General features: G+C 52.9%; 1 protein-coding gene across 1 annotated transcript; it reads left to right on the forward strand.

The window, feature by feature from the left end:
- The first annotated feature begins 16 nt into the window (after positions 1 to 16).
- Positions 17 to 17,293, forward strand: EMC8 (ER membrane protein complex subunit 8). The gene is made up of 5 exons (XM_086688757.1): positions 17 to 532; positions 8,264 to 8,340; positions 15,446 to 15,515; positions 16,253 to 16,347; positions 16,822 to 17,293. Exons 1-5 carry the CDS (start codon positions 302 to 304, stop codon positions 16,979 to 16,981), a joined length of 633 nt encoding a protein of 210 aa, XP_086544883.1. The 5' UTR covers positions 17 to 301; the 3' UTR covers positions 16,982 to 17,293.
- The last annotated feature ends 272 nt before the right edge of the window (positions 17,294 to 17,565 follow it).

The following is a 17,565-nucleotide window of genomic DNA, read 5'->3' on the forward strand; positions in this document are numbered from 1 at the left end:
CGTCGTAAAAGGGCTGGTCGGGCCGCTTTACGGCGGCGTCGAGAGGCTGCTCTACGGCGGCGCCCGGCCAGAAGCGCGAGTGGAGTGTGAGGCAGGCGCGTCGCGTTCTCCCCGGCGGGTTGCTAGTGTGTGGGGAGCCCAGCCCGCCGCGGGGCCGGGCCCGTGCGGGCCTCCGCCAGTCGCGGGGCCGCGCCAGGCCGCCGCCGCCTCACCCCGCTTCTCCGCTGAGGCGCCGGGCGGCCGGGCGGGGGATCCAGGCCTGAGCCGGCGCCGGGGCCTCCGGGGCCCTGCCGGGCGCAGTATGCCCGGGGTGAAGCTGACCACCCAGGCTTACTGCAAGATGGTGCTGCACGGCGCCAAGTACCCGCACTGCGCCGTCAACGGACTGCTGGTGGCCGAGAAGCAGAAGCCCCGCAAGGAGCACCTCCCCCTGGGCGGCCCCGGGGCCCCCCACACCCTCTTCGTGGACTGTATCCCCCTCTTCCACGGCACCCTGGCCCTCGCCCCGATGCTGGAGGTGGCCCTCACCCTGGTAAGCGCGGGAAGGGCGGCCTCCCCTCGGAGCGTGTGGGCGGCCCCGGCTGGAAGCGCGGGTGTCCGGCGGGAGCCCGGAGGCGGCCGCGGTGGCGGAGAGCGGGGTGTCCCCGCGGGCTCGGCCTGGCGCCACGGGGCCGCTGCCGGAGCGGTCGCCGTGCCCCCAGAGGCGCTTTAGGTCCGTTCCTCAAACCGGTAGCCTTTGCAGGAACGAGCTGTCGCTAACTGGGTCGGGACTCGACCGCGCTGATGCTCGGGGACCGGGAGGCGCGGGCAGTTGTGAGGAGCTCTGAGTTGGACGCTGCAGCGTGCTTCCCGCGCCGCCTCCCAGAGCCCGTTCGGTGTCTGGCGTGGGTGTAGACGCCCTGGTTCCTTGGCGGGCAGTGCCCCGCGGCTCGAGAGTCCAGACGCGTTCGGAGAGGTAGTTCGGACCTGACGGGCACTCCTTCCTTTGAACGTGCGCGACCGCCGTGTAAGGAGAGCCTGTCTGTTCCCGCCCGTGGTTTTTCTTTGTCGAAGTCGTCTCTACCCGCAGCGCGGGGTTCGAACTCACGGCCCCGAGATCAGGAGTCGCACGCCCCACGGACCGAGCCTGCCGGGCGCCCCAGAGGACGCACCCATGGTTTCAAAAGCTGGAGACTGAACTTAAAAAGCGGTAGCAGACCTGCCTCTCAGCCATCGCACTTGGGTGTGCTGAGCGCCTGCTGTATGCACGTGCGGTGGGGGAGAGGTTTAGCTCACCGACCAACTGTAATGGAACTCCGGGCAGTAGTTCTTAGGGTCTGGGGAGCAGCGCAGGGAAAAGACCACCTGGAAGGTTCACGGACTTGTTAAAACCTCGGAGCGAAACAAACCGGAACCTCAGAGCCGCTTCCTATCTGAGTTGAGATACTGTTTAGTTTCCACTTAAGTACAAATATAAACTACGATCCTCAAGAAAGTTAGTTCACACAGAAGGGAGTTGAGTTGGAGAAGGTGTGGCTAGAAATGCTTTGTCTGTACTTCACCCCAAGGAAAAGGAGCCCGTTTCATAATTTTCCTAAATGGGACACCCATGGCAGTTCTCGGGAGGCAGGAAGTCCCCTTGGGCAAATGGCCCCCCAAGGCCTACGGGCGCGTCTTTGAGGGCCTGCTGAACTGGACCATTGTGTGCGTTTCTCCACATCTTCTCAGGGCAGGAGATAAATGAAAGTAGATATTTATAAAATGCATCCGAGCTGCTCTTGAGGGAATGTGTTGTCAGTACCATATTGGCCCGGAGGGGGGAGGGCAGTTGATGCAAGTGTTTTCATCCAGCTGCCTTAACTACTCTGATCTCAAGGGAATTGCAGGTGCTGGGACATGTGAAATACAGTCGCTTGCAGGGAACTAGGTTTCCCAGGAGCACTGATGCAGGATTATTCAGTTTTCCAGTCGTGCGCCAGGCCCGTGCTGGGGGGCGGAAAGGGCTGCGGATAGGGCTGCGGATCACAGCGCCTGCTTAGCCGTTGATCGTGCTCCAAGCAGAAGTACAGTCTCTAAGAATAAGTGCCGTATGTGGGCTGGAGCAGAAAGCGGTGAGGTCCAGGGCTGGCCCAGGCTTGCCGAGTCAGGGAAGGCAGGCTGCCTGGGGAAATGCACTTGCAAGGAATGGCTAGGCGGGCCACCGAAGTAGTAATGGGGGGAGGGGGGGCGGGGCGGAGAGAACATTGAAGGCAGAGGGGGGACGAGAAAATGGCAGAGAGGGGGAGCTAGAGTGTAGAGTGTTAGGGGATCAAGGGCAGGTTTCAGAGCAACCCGCAGGTCACACGGGAGTGCGGGCACCATCATGAGGACAGAGGGCCGCCACTGGAGACAGTTCCACGGGCGCATTTGTGTGCTGGAGTGATGGCTCCAGCCTGCAGCAAGAAGAGTGTTGGGAGAAGTGCATACAGGACCAGAGGCAGAGAGGTGGCCTAAACTGCAGCCTGGATGCAGAGGGGACAGGTCAGACAGAATCAGGAGGAAGAACCCACGGGACTCTGTGACTGGTGACTGATCGTACTGTGGACACAGGGAGAAGGAAGCAAGGGTGGCGCCTCGATTTCTGACTTCTGCCTTGGACGACATGGTGCCGTTTGTTGAGGGGAAATGAAGACCCAGCATTGAATGTTGCAAAATGGGTCTGGAGCTTGGAAGACGGACGGGCTGGGGATGCAGATTGGGAACCGGTGGCTTTGCAATGACTGTTGAGGCTATGAGAGCAGGTCGTATAGGGAGGGGCGGTGTGTGGAATGAGGGGAGAGCTATGGATGGTGCTTTTACAGGGTGGATGGAAGGGGAATCGGCAGGGGACTAGCCAGAGGGGTCTGAAGGAAACACATGTTCTTTAAATCCATTTAAAATCCTGTCAGCCTCAGTTAAGCATCCAACTTCAGCTCAGGTCATGAGCCCACCGTTCATGAGTTCGAGCCCCGCATCGGGTTCTGTGCTGACAGCTCAGAGCCTGGAGCCTGCTTCGGATTCTGTCTCCCTTTCTCTCTGCCCCTCCCCTGCTCACACTCTGTCGCTGTCTCAAAAAAAAAAAAAAAAAATGAAATATCTAAGCGTCTTAAAGACAACTTGAACCTCACTTGGAATTGTCAAAGAATTTTTCTAATTCTTATTCTTAATTAAGCTTTGTAGAGTTAAAGGATTATGGTACTTCCATAAGATAGAAACACAATACTTGAGAGAATTAAATATACTAACTATAAACAACTGCATTAGAGTCACCTTTACACGAATTTTCCCCGAGGAGCAGAGCTGCCTCCCAAACCACTTAGCTGGCGGGGGGAAGATGCCCAGAGGAGACCCGGACTCTTACAATGGCCCAGTGCCACCAGCTTGTTAAGAGGGAAAGGGGCATCCTGTCCCTCTCCCCCTACCCCCCCCCCCACTCACGCTGTCTAAAGAGAGGGAAGGGGGTACTGCGTGGGGCCCTGTTTGATCTTACCCCCCGCCCTTTTACGCTCTGCCCTCACTCTCCACTTAGAGCACTTCCCCAAACATGCCCTTCGGTGTTTGAGTCTCCCGTCCCGCAGAGTTAAGTCTGCACTAGATTCTGGGCCTCAAGTTCTGTAAGCAGTAAGAACACGCTGTGGCTCCGCCCTTGCCCAGCGGTGGTGGGTTACGTTGGCTCCTCTTAAAATACTGACCTACCCTGAATCACAGCCCCAGCCTTAGACAGGTGTGAAAAAGATGCCGATTGAGTACAAATTAACTCTCAGAGCAAAGTTACAAGGGAAAATTTGCGATTTGAGTCTATCCAAAAAAACTTTATCACAATTAACGTATTTAAGTTTATGCCATTCAGCTTTTGACTTAGCAACTTTATAACCTGAAGGCAATGAGAGGTCTCAGCATACGGAGCCACAGTTTATCAGTATATCAGCTATGGAAGATGCGGTTTTAATAAAGCTTCTAAATCCATGAAACTGTATAAACGAGGCCTCATTCTCATGGCTTTTTTCTGTTCAGGGAGTTTCATATTGTAATTATTTTTAGTAACCGGGAAAGGCTGACTTGATAAGCAGTCCATCAAAGGGCAACATCAGATTCCTTTGAAAAGCTTTTCATTATAATTTTCCATTTAAAAAAAAATCCTTCCATTTCCGGGTGCTTTTCTTTTTTTTTTTTTAAGCACTTATGCCTGTTATTTATCCTTATAACCCTTTGACGTAGGTAGTGACGGAATTATTTCTAATAGCGAAAACCCATAAAATGTTAGCAGGAAAATCAGTGTGGACCTGCTGTTTCTCTAATCCCTTTTCGTCCTTTTGCCCTCAGTTGATTTCCTGGTTCTGCGGAGCAACTTTTGATTACATTCCGCTCAGATGACTTTCTCAATTGCCGGTTGGTCTAACCACCTTGATTCTTGTCCGGAATTCTTTCTGCTGCCTCCATGTGTGCCTCCTCTGTGCTCATTGGCATGGGCCGCTGTCCTCTGGCTCCTTCCTAAGCCCCCTGCCTACTCTGCCTGGTTACCTCCAGAACATTCACAGCTAGCCTGGGAGACGGAGATGGTTTGCTCCAGGCCCTCTTTCCATTTCTTCCCTCTGAACTTCACCCTCGCCCCATCCCATGTACCTCCAAAGCTCTTTCGTGGATCCAGCTGCTTTCCATCCCGTGGAGAATCAGCACCCAACTTTTCTTCTCGATGCATCTAGCCCTCCCCTTAGGCTCCCAAGACCTGCTTGTTGCCGCAGACGGCAAGGCTCCCAGACACCCCCAGCTTGTGGGTGGCACGTGTGGGAGTGATGCCCTCCTCAGGGTGGCTCTTCTCCTGCCTTACCTGCTTTGTGGCGATGGCAATGGCACGGTCGCATGAGGGAGGTAATACGGCTATGAAAATGATAATGTCACACACGCACGTTAGCAAGTTTGCAGAGAGAAGCTGGTAATTCTTTGTGCACAGCTGAGCTGGCAATGAACGAGTGGGGCCTGGTGCCTTTAGTCGTTCTATGTGTCTGACACGGAACAAGCCAGAAAAGGCACTTGGCACAGGGTGTGGCAGGCTCACGCCACGGTAAAGGTGTCCTCCTTTTGCCTCTGACGAGTAAAAGAAACTACAAGTGTAAATATGGAATTCAGACCCTGTGTGCGGAGCCTGTCGTCCTGAGCTGTGGTCTTCGTGTGGATTGTTCACAGGATGCGTGGCGGGAGAGCAGGGACCGTGGAAGTGGACTCACAGAGAACGGAGATCGGACGCCAGCCGCTTCTGCCTTGCCCTGCCCCACTTCGGGGCGAGCCGCCTCTTAAACCCACTGAGGCTTTTCTTAGCAAGCCGTTTGGGCTTTCTGAGGATTCGGAAGCCCCTCACCACCTGCCCATGTTCACACTGCTCATCTTCTGCTCACCGGCTTTTACTGCCCTCCAGGTCACTCACCTGATGAGGTCTGGTTCCATTTTTGAAACCATCAAAGAAAACTCTTCCATCTTATTAAAACTTGTTCACTCTGGGGCGCCCAGTCAGTTAAGCGTCTCTCTCAATTTTGGCTCAGGTCACGATCTGACGGTCCGTGAGTTCGGGCCCCACATCGAGCTCTCTGCCGTTAGCACGGAGTCTGCTTGGGATTCTCTCTGTACCCCTCCTCTGCTTGCGTGCTCACTCGCTCACTGTCTCAAAATAAGCAAATAAGTAAACATTTAAAAAAAAAAAACTTTTTTTCCACATCCGCCCTTCTGTATTTTCAACTGTGTCTATCTGTGGACCATGGACGTGGGTGTGCATGCCCATCACGGGCATCCTTACAGTAAGCTTGGTTGTCCTTGTTTGAATCGTTCAGAAGTTTTAAAACCAAGCCAGAGCCTTTATGAACTGGCTCACTTTTAGGGCAGCCTTTTCAGAGAGTTTTACAAGCTCGAGGTCATGACGCTGTTTTTCTGCTGAAATTGATTCGACCACTGTGTTTGTCACAAGAATCACCTTCACGTCAGTTACTTTCTGTGCTCCCTGAGCACACATACAGGTGATCCCACCTGTGTCTGCTGGGGGACATGTCCTGAACTGTTGCCTCCAGCCCAGGATTGGATCAGGAGCAGCGGAGACAGCTCGCGGGGTGGTCAGAACAGCAGCAGGCAGCAAGCAGTGGTCCTTGTACTAAACGTAGCTGTGGTCAGCTAAAAATGATCCCCTGGCGTGTCCACACCCTAATACTTGGAACCCATGAATATGTGACCTTACTTGGCAAAGGGGACTTTGCAGATGAAATTAAGGATCTTGAGGTGGGGAGGCGAACCTGGGTGATCTGAAGAGCCCAGTGTAATCACAGGGTTCTTATAAGGAGGAGACAGGTGGGGCAGTACAGGGAAAGGAGAGGTGATGACAGAAGCAGAGGTCAGGGTGGTGCAGCCACCAGTCAAGGAATGAGGGTGACCTCTAGGTGCTGGACAAGGCAAGGAGAAGATTCTTCCCTAGAGTTTCCAGAAGGAATCAGCGCTGCTGACCCATTTTAGATTTGTCTCCAGTTCTGACTGGCTAGAAGGACAAGCCTCACCAGAGAGCCAGGAGAGGGCCTCTCAAGTGGATAGCGAGGACGCACTCAAGAGGCTGGTCTCTGAATAGAAGTAAAAGCTGAGAGGGCGGGCTATGCTGAAGGGGCTAATCGTGTGCGTTTGAGTTCAGGGAATGGGGCCAGATGCCAAAGTTTAGAGCTGGGCTATGTCGTTTGGTGCTACAAAAAAATAGTTTTAGAAAAAAAATGAAAGAAGTTGCTGCTGTTAAGTACCAACAGAAAGTTTCTGGAACCCGTGCCTTTAAGAAGTGATAGAAACAAAATACAAGTGATTGTGGAGTACTTTGCAGCAAAGTTACGGTGAAAGAGCCATTATAAATATTTTGGAGACATAGCCCTAGTCTTTTGGGTGGATGACCAAAACATCTAATTGGTTCATTGAGCCTTGGTTTTGACCCAATATGGTAATTCAGGAGCTCTTAGGAGGCCAGAATTATTATTCTAATCCTTGTGCGAGCAGGGAACCTTGGACTGGGACCATCTGGTAATATCTGCTTTTAGTCACAGAGGACACTGCCTGAGCCCCAAACCAGAATTCAGGAAAAAGAGCAGTACAGCTGTTTTTGTTTTTTGTTTTTGTTTTTTTTTTTTTTTTTTTAAGGAAAGAAGACTATTTTTAACTAGTTAATTTACTATGAAAAAACTGAGAATCAATTTTATTTGCTCTTCTGATTGAGAATAGAATTTACTGCAGTATGTTATTAAAATTCCATTACGGCAGGGGCACCTGGGTGGCTCAGTCGGTTGAGCGTCCGACTTCAGCTCAGGTTGTGATCTCGCAGTTCATGGGTTCGAGCCCCACGTCGGGCTCTCTACTGACAGCTTGGAGCCTGGAGCCTGCTTGGGATTCTGTGTCTCCCTCTTTCTCTGCCTCTCCCCTGCTCACGCTCTGTCTCTCTCTGTCTGTCTCAAAAATAAACATTAAAAAAATAAAATAATTTTTTAAAATTCCATTATGGCAAAACAGGAGGACCTTTTGTTGTTTTTAATAATGGCATTAGACCTGCCAGAAGCTAAATCTGATGAGAGAAGAGTGGCATTATAAAATGGACAAAAACTTTGAAAGTCGGCCACCGTGCTCCCATTTAAAAGCATGCCACAGGGAATTGAGTGCACGAGAGAGAGGGTGTGTGTGTGCACGTGCATACACACCCCCACCTGCCTCTGCCCACAGATGTCCGTGGCCTGTTTACCCCACATCCCAGCATAAAGTGTTTTCATGGTTTGTTGCTAGGAATACAGAAATTTAAATATGATATAAAAAAACTTGGTTTCAAGAGACCGAGATTCCCATTCTGGCTCTGCCCCCGGCTGTGTAAACGTATAGGTTTAGTTTGCTTCTCTGTGAGGGATCGATTTCCGGTATCTGAAGGCTTGCTCAAGCCCAGAATGCCTCCATTCTTTGTATCTGACAAGGAGGTGGGTAAAGATGGTCCCCTCCCCCACCTCCCTGCCGGGCTGCCCCTGTGCCACGTGTGTGGGCATTGGGGCCCCTCAGCAAGAGTGATGTGGCCTCCCATAGACCATGGACAGCAAGCTAGTGTGGCCTTTCTCGTGGGAGCACCCATTTTCTTGTAGCTTTCTCGTGGGGACGAGGATTCAGGGATTATACTGTGTCTTGTCCGGGGCGGGGGGCAAGGTCTCCTGTGTTTATTAAGAGGTGACATTTAAGAGAAAATCATTCATCTTTTGTTCCCAATGTTTGTCTCTTTCAGATCGACTCATGGTGCAAAGATAATAGCTATGTGATCGCCGGTTATTACCAAGCTAACGAACGGGTCAAGGATGCCAGGTATGTCCGAGCCACAACCCTCCGGTGTGAAAGAATGATCATGTGACACACAGTCTCTGATGCGCCTCTTGACCGTCGGTAGGCTCTGTGAGAACAAACCCCTCCTCGCCTTCGGTGCTCGTTTATAGCGTCTGAGAGGAGCTGCGGGGCGGTTAATTTCCAAACAGAAATTGTGACACTTCCACTAATTTGGAATTGAGTTTTGTATAATCTGTATTTTGCTTGAAGGGAATTCACGCAATGAAAGCGACAGTCAGGGGCCTCTGATTCCGATCCCAGCTAGGAACGGTGTAGGGCCGAGCATTAGGAAAGACTGCCGCCGTCTTTGGGGACAAATAAAACAACTTTTGGATTTGGTGCTCTTAGGGTCTGTACCGTGATGAGGATGCAGTGTTTGCAGCTTCCTTCTTGTGGGCCCCTGGTTCTCACTAGTGAGCAAAGGCGAGGACTTCGCTCGCTTTCTGCGTTAGTCTCCTCCTCCACAGAGACAGGGACGGCACACTGGATGTTCGGATAACTTGAGGAGGGCTGGTCCGAGGGTTGTTTCCGAAGGTCTGGGCAGCGTGTAAGGGAACTCACCAGAGGGGAGGGCTCGGGCAGAAGGCGGCACCACCAGCCCTGCGCCTAGAGGGACCGAGGGGAAGAGGGCGGTAAGGACGTGCACCTCAAGAGAAGCAGTCCCTCTAGGGACACGGCCAGCAGGGCAAGCCCCAGAGGAGTCGGTACTCTGATCTCCCTGTGGTTTCCTCCAGCCGGAAACCAGGCGCAGATGGGAGGTGCCCAGCACGGCCCTCTCGCTCGGCTCACGTCGTCAGAGCCACTGACTCCGGCGTCCAAGCAGTTGGGGGCTGCAGTGGACGGTCCCAGAGTTCCTGGGATGCCCGGAGTGCACCCACTTGCTCAGCATAAGTGAGGGAATGGACTCAGGAGCGCTTTAGGAAATAACGCAGTGAGCCGGTGACCAGGTGTTGCCGTCATTGATGAGGCACAGACGTGCTTCAGGGACTGGGTGCGGGCAGGACTCACGGGGAGGCAGGGTGACCAGCCAAGTGCTGGGCTCCAGACAACCCTGGCTAGAGCCCCTGCTTGGATGGCAACATGCGGGGCCTCTGTGGTCCCGGGAACCACCACTCCTCCACGGGCCCCTTCTGCGTGTGATCCCATCAGCCCCCCGCGCATTGATGACACCACGGCTGCGTCTCTGATCCAGACCTGTTCACAGGGCCCTTGTGGTCTCGGTCTTTGTTACGTGAAAGACCGGGCCCGGAAGGACCGGCCCAGGGCCACACGCGCGCCGTGAGGGTGGTGCAGAGGCTCTCGCAGCAAGAGCAACGAGGAGCTGCTCTGTGGGGATGACGAGGAAAGCCCTCGGGGAGCGGTGTCATTTGAACGGGCACCTGGAAGTGGGCTTGTCAGGTTCACATGTGGAGAGAGGAGGGAAGAGCGTCCACAGAGGGGACGTGTGAGGTAGACACCGGGCGGAAGTGGGCAGGAATCCAGGGCGCACACGGAGGGAAATGCTAGGAAGCAACCCTAGAAAGGTTGGGCTCTAAGGCCTTTGGAACTGCACTTTGTAGGCAGTGGGGAGCTGTCCTCGGAAGGAGGTTTCCTGAACCGAGCAATACCCTCCCACAGGTGCTCTCGCAGAAAGGTGAGGAGACCAGGCAGGAGGTAATGGCACCAGTGTGTTAAGTGTAGAAGCCTCCCTTTCCTTCCCCCCCCCCCCCCAGCACACTCCCAAACCCCGGCCTAGCGTGGTTGCCCCATGTGTGTGTGCGCGGCTCTCATCTGCGTGCCTGTGTGGCTCACGGCGCCTCCGTCTTCCTGCCTCTATTTGGACCTCAGTCCAGCCCAGCCCAGCCCAGCCTTCTCTTACCCAGACACCATTTTCATGCGACTCGTAATCTAGACTTTCCCATTTCCTTCACCTGCTCTGCTCAGGAGGTTTTGCATTCTCTCATCTATGTCTGTTTATGTGCCTACTAAGAGGCCCTTGTCAGATCTGTAGGGGGATTAAAGAGCGCTGGGGGACAAGAGGGCCAGTTACCCTTTAGTCCCTTCTGATGAGTCTCTGCTAGGTTTGGGGGAGGGGGGACGCTTATCCTCCCGGTGTGTGTGCCGGGACTGTGTGTCATCCTTCCCAACCCTCACGACACTCCGGCGGGGAAAGTCCATGCAGACACGGTCACTGCACAGACGCCACACACACAGCTTGGAAGCTCAGGAGCTACGATTACGCTAACGTCCGTGTCTAATACTATTTGCCGGGAAAACCTTCACTTGTCTCTCAGCCAGACCTAACTTAAAATGTGTCCTTCTTTTAGAAACACCAGCTGATTGACTGTCTCACAGCCTGGGCCTTACAGTCAGGTAGACTTGGATTCGAAGCACAGATGACTTACTGATTCACCTCTTTGGGCTGCAGTGGTCCTGTCTGTAAAATGGTGGTAAAAGCTCACGCCTCAGAAACCGGTCTTGGGGACAAAGGGAAGCAACGTATATCATGTTTAGCTTTGTGCTTGGTTGGAAGTGCCAGCTTTGGGCTGTTACTATTACTAGCCCTATGATTGCTTTTTCCAAGAAAGGATCATTCAAATGTACTATTAGGACTATACCAAAAGAAAAAGCTTTTGCACAGCCGAGGAAACCACCAACAAAAAAAGGCAGGCGAGTGAGTGAGAGAAGATGTGTGCAAATGACGTAACCCATAAGGGGTTAATATCCAAGATGCAGAAAGAACTTCTACAACTCAACACTCTCCCCCCCCAAAAAATAATAAATAATGAGCAGAGGACCTGAATAGACATTTTTCCAAAGAAGACGTACAGAAGGCACAACAGTCCCAACAGAGAGGACGCTTGGCATCACTCGTCATTAGGGAAATACCAGTCAAAACCACAATGAGATGTCCCCTCACAGCTGTCAGAATGGCTAAAATCAACAACATAAGAAATACCAAGTGTTGGTGAGGATGTGGAGAAAAGAGGACCTGTTGGTGGAGAATGCAAATTGGTGCAGCCTCTGTGGAAGCAGTGTGGAGGGTCCCCCAAAGTTAAAAATAGAACCACCATATGATCCAGTAATTCCAATACTGGTATTTAAAGAAAACGAAAACACTAATTAGAAAACATACAAGCACCGCTGGTCGCAGCACTATTTACAATAGCCAAGACCGTGGAAGTAACCTCAGTGCCCATCGGTAGATGAACAGATACGGAAGGTGTGGTATATACACACATAGAATAGTACTCAGCCATAAAAAACGAGATCTTGCCATTTTTGACAACATGGATGGACCTCAAGGGTATTATGCTAAGTGAAATAAGCCAGAGAAAGACAAATATCATATGATTTCACTTACATGTGGAATCTTAAACTCTTGGGGCACCTGGCTGTCTCATCAGTGGAGCATGCGATTCTTGATCTCGGGGTTGTGAGTTTGGGCCTCATGTTAGGTGTAGCAATTACTTAAAAATAAAATCTTTTTAAAAATAATAGGGGTGCCTGAGTGGCTCAGTTGGTTAAGGGTCTGACTTCGGCTCAGGTCATGTTCTCGCGGTCTGTGACTTCAAGCCCCACGTAAGACTCCGTGCTGACTGCTCAGAGCTGCTTTGGATTCTGTGTCTCACTCTCTCTGCCCCTCTCCTGCTCATGCTCTGTCTCTCTTACTCTCAAAAATGAATAAATGTTTAAAAAAATTTGTTAATAATAGTAATAAATATAAATAACGAATAACTATTAAATACAGGGGATAAGCTGGTGGTCACCAGAGGGTAGGTGGGTGGGGGGATAGGTGAACTAGATGAAGGGGATTAAGAGGTACAGACTTTAAATTACAAAATCAGTGAGTCACAAGGGGCACCTGGGTGGCTCAGTCGGTTAAGCATCTGACTCTTGATTTTGGCTCAGGGTGTGATCTCACAGTTCAAGCCCCACATCAGGCTCTGCCCTGACAGCACAGAGCCTGTTTGGGATTCTCTTTCTCCCTCTCTCGCTCTCAAAATAAATAAATAAAATTTAAATAAATAAGCCACAGAGATGAAAAGTACAACATAGGAGACATAGTTGTATTTTTAATGTTTTATTATTTACTTTTGAGAGTGAGAGAGACAGAGGACGAGCAGGGGAGGGGCAGCGAGAGAGGGAGCCACAGAATCCGAAACAGGCTCCAGGTTCCGAGCTGTCAGCACAGAGTCCGACCCGGGGCTCGAACCCATGAACCGTGAGATCATGACCCGAGCTGAAATGAAGAGTCGCACACTTAACCGACTGAGCCACCAAGGCACCCCCAGGAAACATAGTTTTTAAAAAAACCAATCCATATTTTAATATTTTGAGGCGTAACATGTTTGTAGCTATTTTATTAAGCTTAAGGGCATCATGTCAAGTTTTATTACAGTACTTGATGATGACTGGTGTTTTGCTTCCTAATTCGGATTACATGCGGGTGAACGTCAGTACCAGGCACAGCGCCCTGGCCTGAGGTTAGATGCTCAAAAAAAAGCATTTAGGTGGAGAATGTGCGATCTCAGTTCAAGTAGATTTCTGGCTTTGCGAGTGGGGAAGGGGATTGGCAAAGGGGTCTCTGCCTCCAGGGTGCGCCTGCAGGTTTCTTTGAGCCGAGTCTTTACGGGAACAAGGGGGTGACCCGGCCTAGGAAGAAGCAAGGGGGTGACGCTGCTCCCATAAAGTGACAGTCCTACATTAGGAATGCAGTCAGGGGTGAGGCTGGTCAGGATTTGAGAGTAAGTGCGTGATGCCAAAACTGTAAAGTGGCATTTCTTTCAAATACTTTTTCAACTCATTAACTGCAATTTGACTTTTTTCAAAAGAATGCATTTTAAATTTGAGCTTCGGGGCATCTGAAGAGGTAGTTGTTGTTTTTAATGAATGTTTCTTGACCCCTTCCTGATAAAAGTCGCTAGCTACTATGAGTGATCATCATAAATGTTAGGACGATGGTTTTAGAAGTGTCTTCGTGGCAGAAGCTTCACGAGTCTCAGAAGATCACTTAGCAAACAGCGACTTCTTTTCTCTGCATCTGAGGCGTGAGTTAGGGACGTCGGATTGTGTCTGGCCCGCGTTTCATGGGTGAATAGGCAGGCCTCCTCCGTGGCTCCAGTCCCCCTCCTTGCCATTCGCCACTCGAGCCGTGGTAACTGGGCGCCTGCCGGCTCCTGGTAAATACTGCACGGCTGTGCGTCCCTTGCCAGGCTTTCCGTGGTGGCCCGAGGGACAGCAGCCCCTGGGGCCCGTTCTCCTTTAGACTGCTTTGTTGTTCTTGCGTCATTTTTTCTAATCCTGCAGACTTACAGGCATCACATCACTGCAAATTCTCAATTTTGGACGTGAAAATGGAGTAATTAAATAAAATAACTCGTTTTCCTAAGACATTATTAATCGGACTTTTTTTTTTTTTTTCCCCAGCTCAGTCACAGCATAATCATATGTTTCCTTAGGTAAACCCCATAATTATCCATGTGTTTTTGTGGCCGTTAAAATATATTATGTCTCCATCCTTGGTTCAAAAAGCTGAGACTCTTCATTGTGCGGGGCAAAAATAAGATGCACAGAAAGATCTGTGCGCCAAGGGTTAGGCGTTAAAGCACTTCAGGAATAAACAGTTAAGAGGCAGGCCAGATGGACCCCCGCCGGGGCAGTGTGGCGAGAACGGAGTGTTCTGGGCATCGTGGACAGGAAGAGATTCGGTAAGCAGAGAGCAGGTTGGAAGGGCATCCCGAACAGGGAACAGTGTGAGTGCCGGGGAGGAGCACGCGAGGGAGACCGTATGCAGGCCGTTGCACTGCCGTTAAAGACACACAAAGCACTGCTCCTGTGTGTAGGAACGGTAGCTGGTCCACAGGGAGGAAGGCGGGACGCACGAAGCTGAGCACAGCGGACTCTTCTCTCCCAAGCTTTGATGAGTCGCAGGAAACAGACTGGAAGTTTCATTTTAGGAAGTTTGATCTGAAGATACACGAAATAAGAGCCTAGAAAACGAGGCCGGTTAGGAAGCAGTTTTGGAAAAACCCAGGTGTAGGGTGACAGCCTGAGCACAGTGAGTGGGAGGAGAGCAGAGGAGGCCGAGGCAAGGGAAGAGTCTCCAGCACCCGGTGAGGGTCAAGGGGGAGTGGGCAGTCAGAGAAGGTAGAGCGGGAGGTTCCAGCTGGGCCGCAGGGCCGGGGGGAGGATGAGGGTGCTTGGCAGGCCTCCGGGGTGCAGACCCTCGAAGGTAAGGGGGTGGGTACCCAGAGACAAGACTGCCGGCTTATTCACGGCTTATGCACGAAGAGACAAGACTGCCGGCTTATTCAAGAGTGAGATCGGTTGAAATTTAAGAAACACGGGTGAAAGGAGACAGGTTGGACAGAGGGAACCAGGCAAACTGTTTTTTCCCATGGAGGAAGAGACCGGCTCAAATTTGGAGCGGGGCAGGGGCCCCTAAAGGAGACCCCTGAGGAGGAGGTCTGCGTGGAGGGGCCCCCGGGTGCGAGGAGGCCTCTGCCTGAGATGGGATCAGAAAACAGCCAGGGCGGTGAGGGTAGTGCAGGGGTGATGCGGGAGCCTCTCTGGTCTGCTCCATGGACTCAAGGGTGCAAGCTGTCACTTATCGAGGTCGGGATGGGCCGGAGCCAGCGATTGGAGGCTGACGAGCGTGGAGAAGATTTGGAATGGCCTAGAAATGTTTAAACTTGAAAAGGAGGCCGACTCCATTGCCAGCAGCCGAGAGGTAGATGGAGTCCCTCTGTGAGTAGGTGTGTGATGAAGCGGGCGGCCAGGGAGGCGTCAGAGGGCGGGAGCTCCGAGCGTGTGCTGCGCTCTCCTCTCCGCTGGCTCCAGGGGGCCCTTCTGCTCAGGGTGCCTCTGCCGGAAGGCAAGGGCCCGCTTCGCGCCGTGCTCCCCGTGGCCCGACAGCACTCCCTACCCTCGGCACAAGTCCCTGCGTCTGACCGCGACGGCCAGAAGCCGCCTTAGCAGGCGTGACGAGCGCGCACAGGTTACCGGCACCGCCCTCTGCCTCCGTGCTTGTGAGCCCTGCCCCGGGGGAGACTGTTGGACGGCGTCCACTAGAACGACTGTCAGCTCACTGCCGCGTCTTTTGCAGTCCGAACCAGGTTGCAGAGAAGGTGGCCTCCAGAATCGCCGAGGGCTTCGGCGATACCGCCCTCGTCATGGTGAGTCACTCTTGGGCGCTGTCGCGTTTTCTGTTGCCGGACCGGCTGCCGAGCGTTCTCTTGCTCACGCGGAGCTTTCCCGTGTAAGCGGTCTCCTCTCCGCAGAGGCTCCGTCAGACCAGTGCCGCCCTTCGTGGCCTCCTCCCGGCTGCAGACCCGCAGGCGCAGTGTGAATGCCGCTGGGGCGCGGCCCACTCCACGCCTCCAGGAGGGGCGGTCGTTCCAGCTCAGTGGTCCTCAGAGTGGGGCTCTGTGCCAGCGGCATCAGCACCACCTGGGACCGTGTCGGAAATGCAGATTCTCAGGGCCCAGCAGGCTGCTTGAATAAGCTTCCAGATGATTCTGATGCACGCTCAAGTGTGAGAGCCGTTGAATCAGAGCAGCCGACAGCCCAGAGGGAAGGAAGAAGTCAGGCAGACGGTAGCAAACATCAAACCCTTGGTACACAACCTCAGTCCAGACAGACTTCTAACAGGGGGGCAGAAGCTCTGCTTTTGTGAGAAAGCTGTGAAGTACTGAGCACTTATTCTCCGTAACAGTTAATCCCGGGCCACTCGAGGTGTGATGGCACGCGTCGGGTTTGCGGAGTCCGCGCACCATGTGGGGGTTTCTGTCCGGGCCGGGGGCTTCCGCTGCCGCCTCGAGCCACGAGGAGGCGCCTGAGGCCTTCCACCAGGGTGCCGGCTGCCGCTCCCCATCAGCTCTGTTCACGAGCGCGTCCTTTGTCTTGTGCGCAGGTGGACAACACCAAGTTCACGATGGACTGCGTGGTACCCACGATCCTCGTGTACGAGCACCATGAAAACAAGTGGCGGTGCAGAGACCCACACTAGTGAGTGCCGTGTCCTCGGGGCGGCCCCGTGCGGTGTGCTGGGGGCTGCTCCCACGGGAAAGCCGGCCCGGCCTCTGGTTTCGAGAGAGCGTATTCTCCAGGGGGGTGTACAGACCTCACACAGAAAGCGTGCATGCTCCCTGGCTCCTGAGAGAAGCTGAGCGCTACTCCGGGGTCCCCGCCCCGCCCCCGGGCCCCCTTTTTCGGGCCTCTGCTGTGGTTATTTATAAGCACTCTGAAAGCATCTGCCATCCCCCTCCAGCTTCTTCAGAATTTCGTTTGGAAGGGGCTCCTTCGTTTCTCAACCATGCCCCGTGCTCTTTAGGCACATCTTTGTTTAAAACATTGGTGGGTGCTGGCATCCGTGACTGTCTTCCTTTGTCCCACTGTGTGTGTGGCCGGTTTTCTGTGTGCTCTGTTGGAAAGCCACCTGTTCTTTGCCGAGGGCCTGATCTCTCCTGTTTCGCCTTGTAGTGATTACTGTGAAGACTGGCCAGAGGCCCAGAGGATCTCCGCGTCGCTCCTGGACAGCCGGTCGTACGAAACACTTGTGGATTTCGATAACCACCTAGATGACATTCGGAATGACTGGACAAACCCGGAGATCAATAAAGCTGTCCTGCACCTGTGCTAGGGAGGGGTGTTAGTGACTGCTGTCTGGCTATGTCCACTGCACGGAAGAAGAAAGCTATTTTCCAGTGTAAATAACATCTCTCCCATAGCCCGTGTGGAGAGCTGGCCGTTCTCAGAGGTGGCATGTGTCCTGACAGAGGGCAGGATGTCCATCTGCCGGCTTTTTAATGCAGTCGCTAGAAGAGGTGCAGACTGTCCCATCCGACTGCCCCTGTGGAATCCTTCCCAGTTGTGTGTTGCTCTAATCCTCCAAATCAAAGCTGTTTCTGCCTGTCCAAGATTGTTCCTATTAAACAGTTTTAACCTTTTATAATCTGGAGAGAATACTTCTTAAGTCTTGCGAACTACCTTTAACAGAAAAAGCCCAGATCTGGTACTTGAGTGTTTGTGACTTTTCGTCCCGTTTGGGTTCGTGTCCGGTCCCGGGATTGGGTGCATGGCAGGCTGGTGTCCGCGGTGGGGAGCCTGCAGCCCTGAACCGTGCAGCCCCACACCCGTCGGGCGCACGTCGCTGCCGCGACCACACAGTGGGAACGATGCCACTGTCGCCTGAGAAACCTTCATCGTGAAGGGTGAAAACAGCCA

The sequence above is a fragment of the Puma concolor genome, chromosome E2 (genome assembly GCF_028749965.1).
Source record: "Puma concolor isolate L17-30 chromosome E2, mPumCon1.1.hap2, whole genome shotgun sequence".
In the NCBI taxonomy this organism is placed as follows: Eukaryota; Metazoa; Chordata; class Mammalia; order Carnivora; family Felidae; genus Puma; species Puma concolor.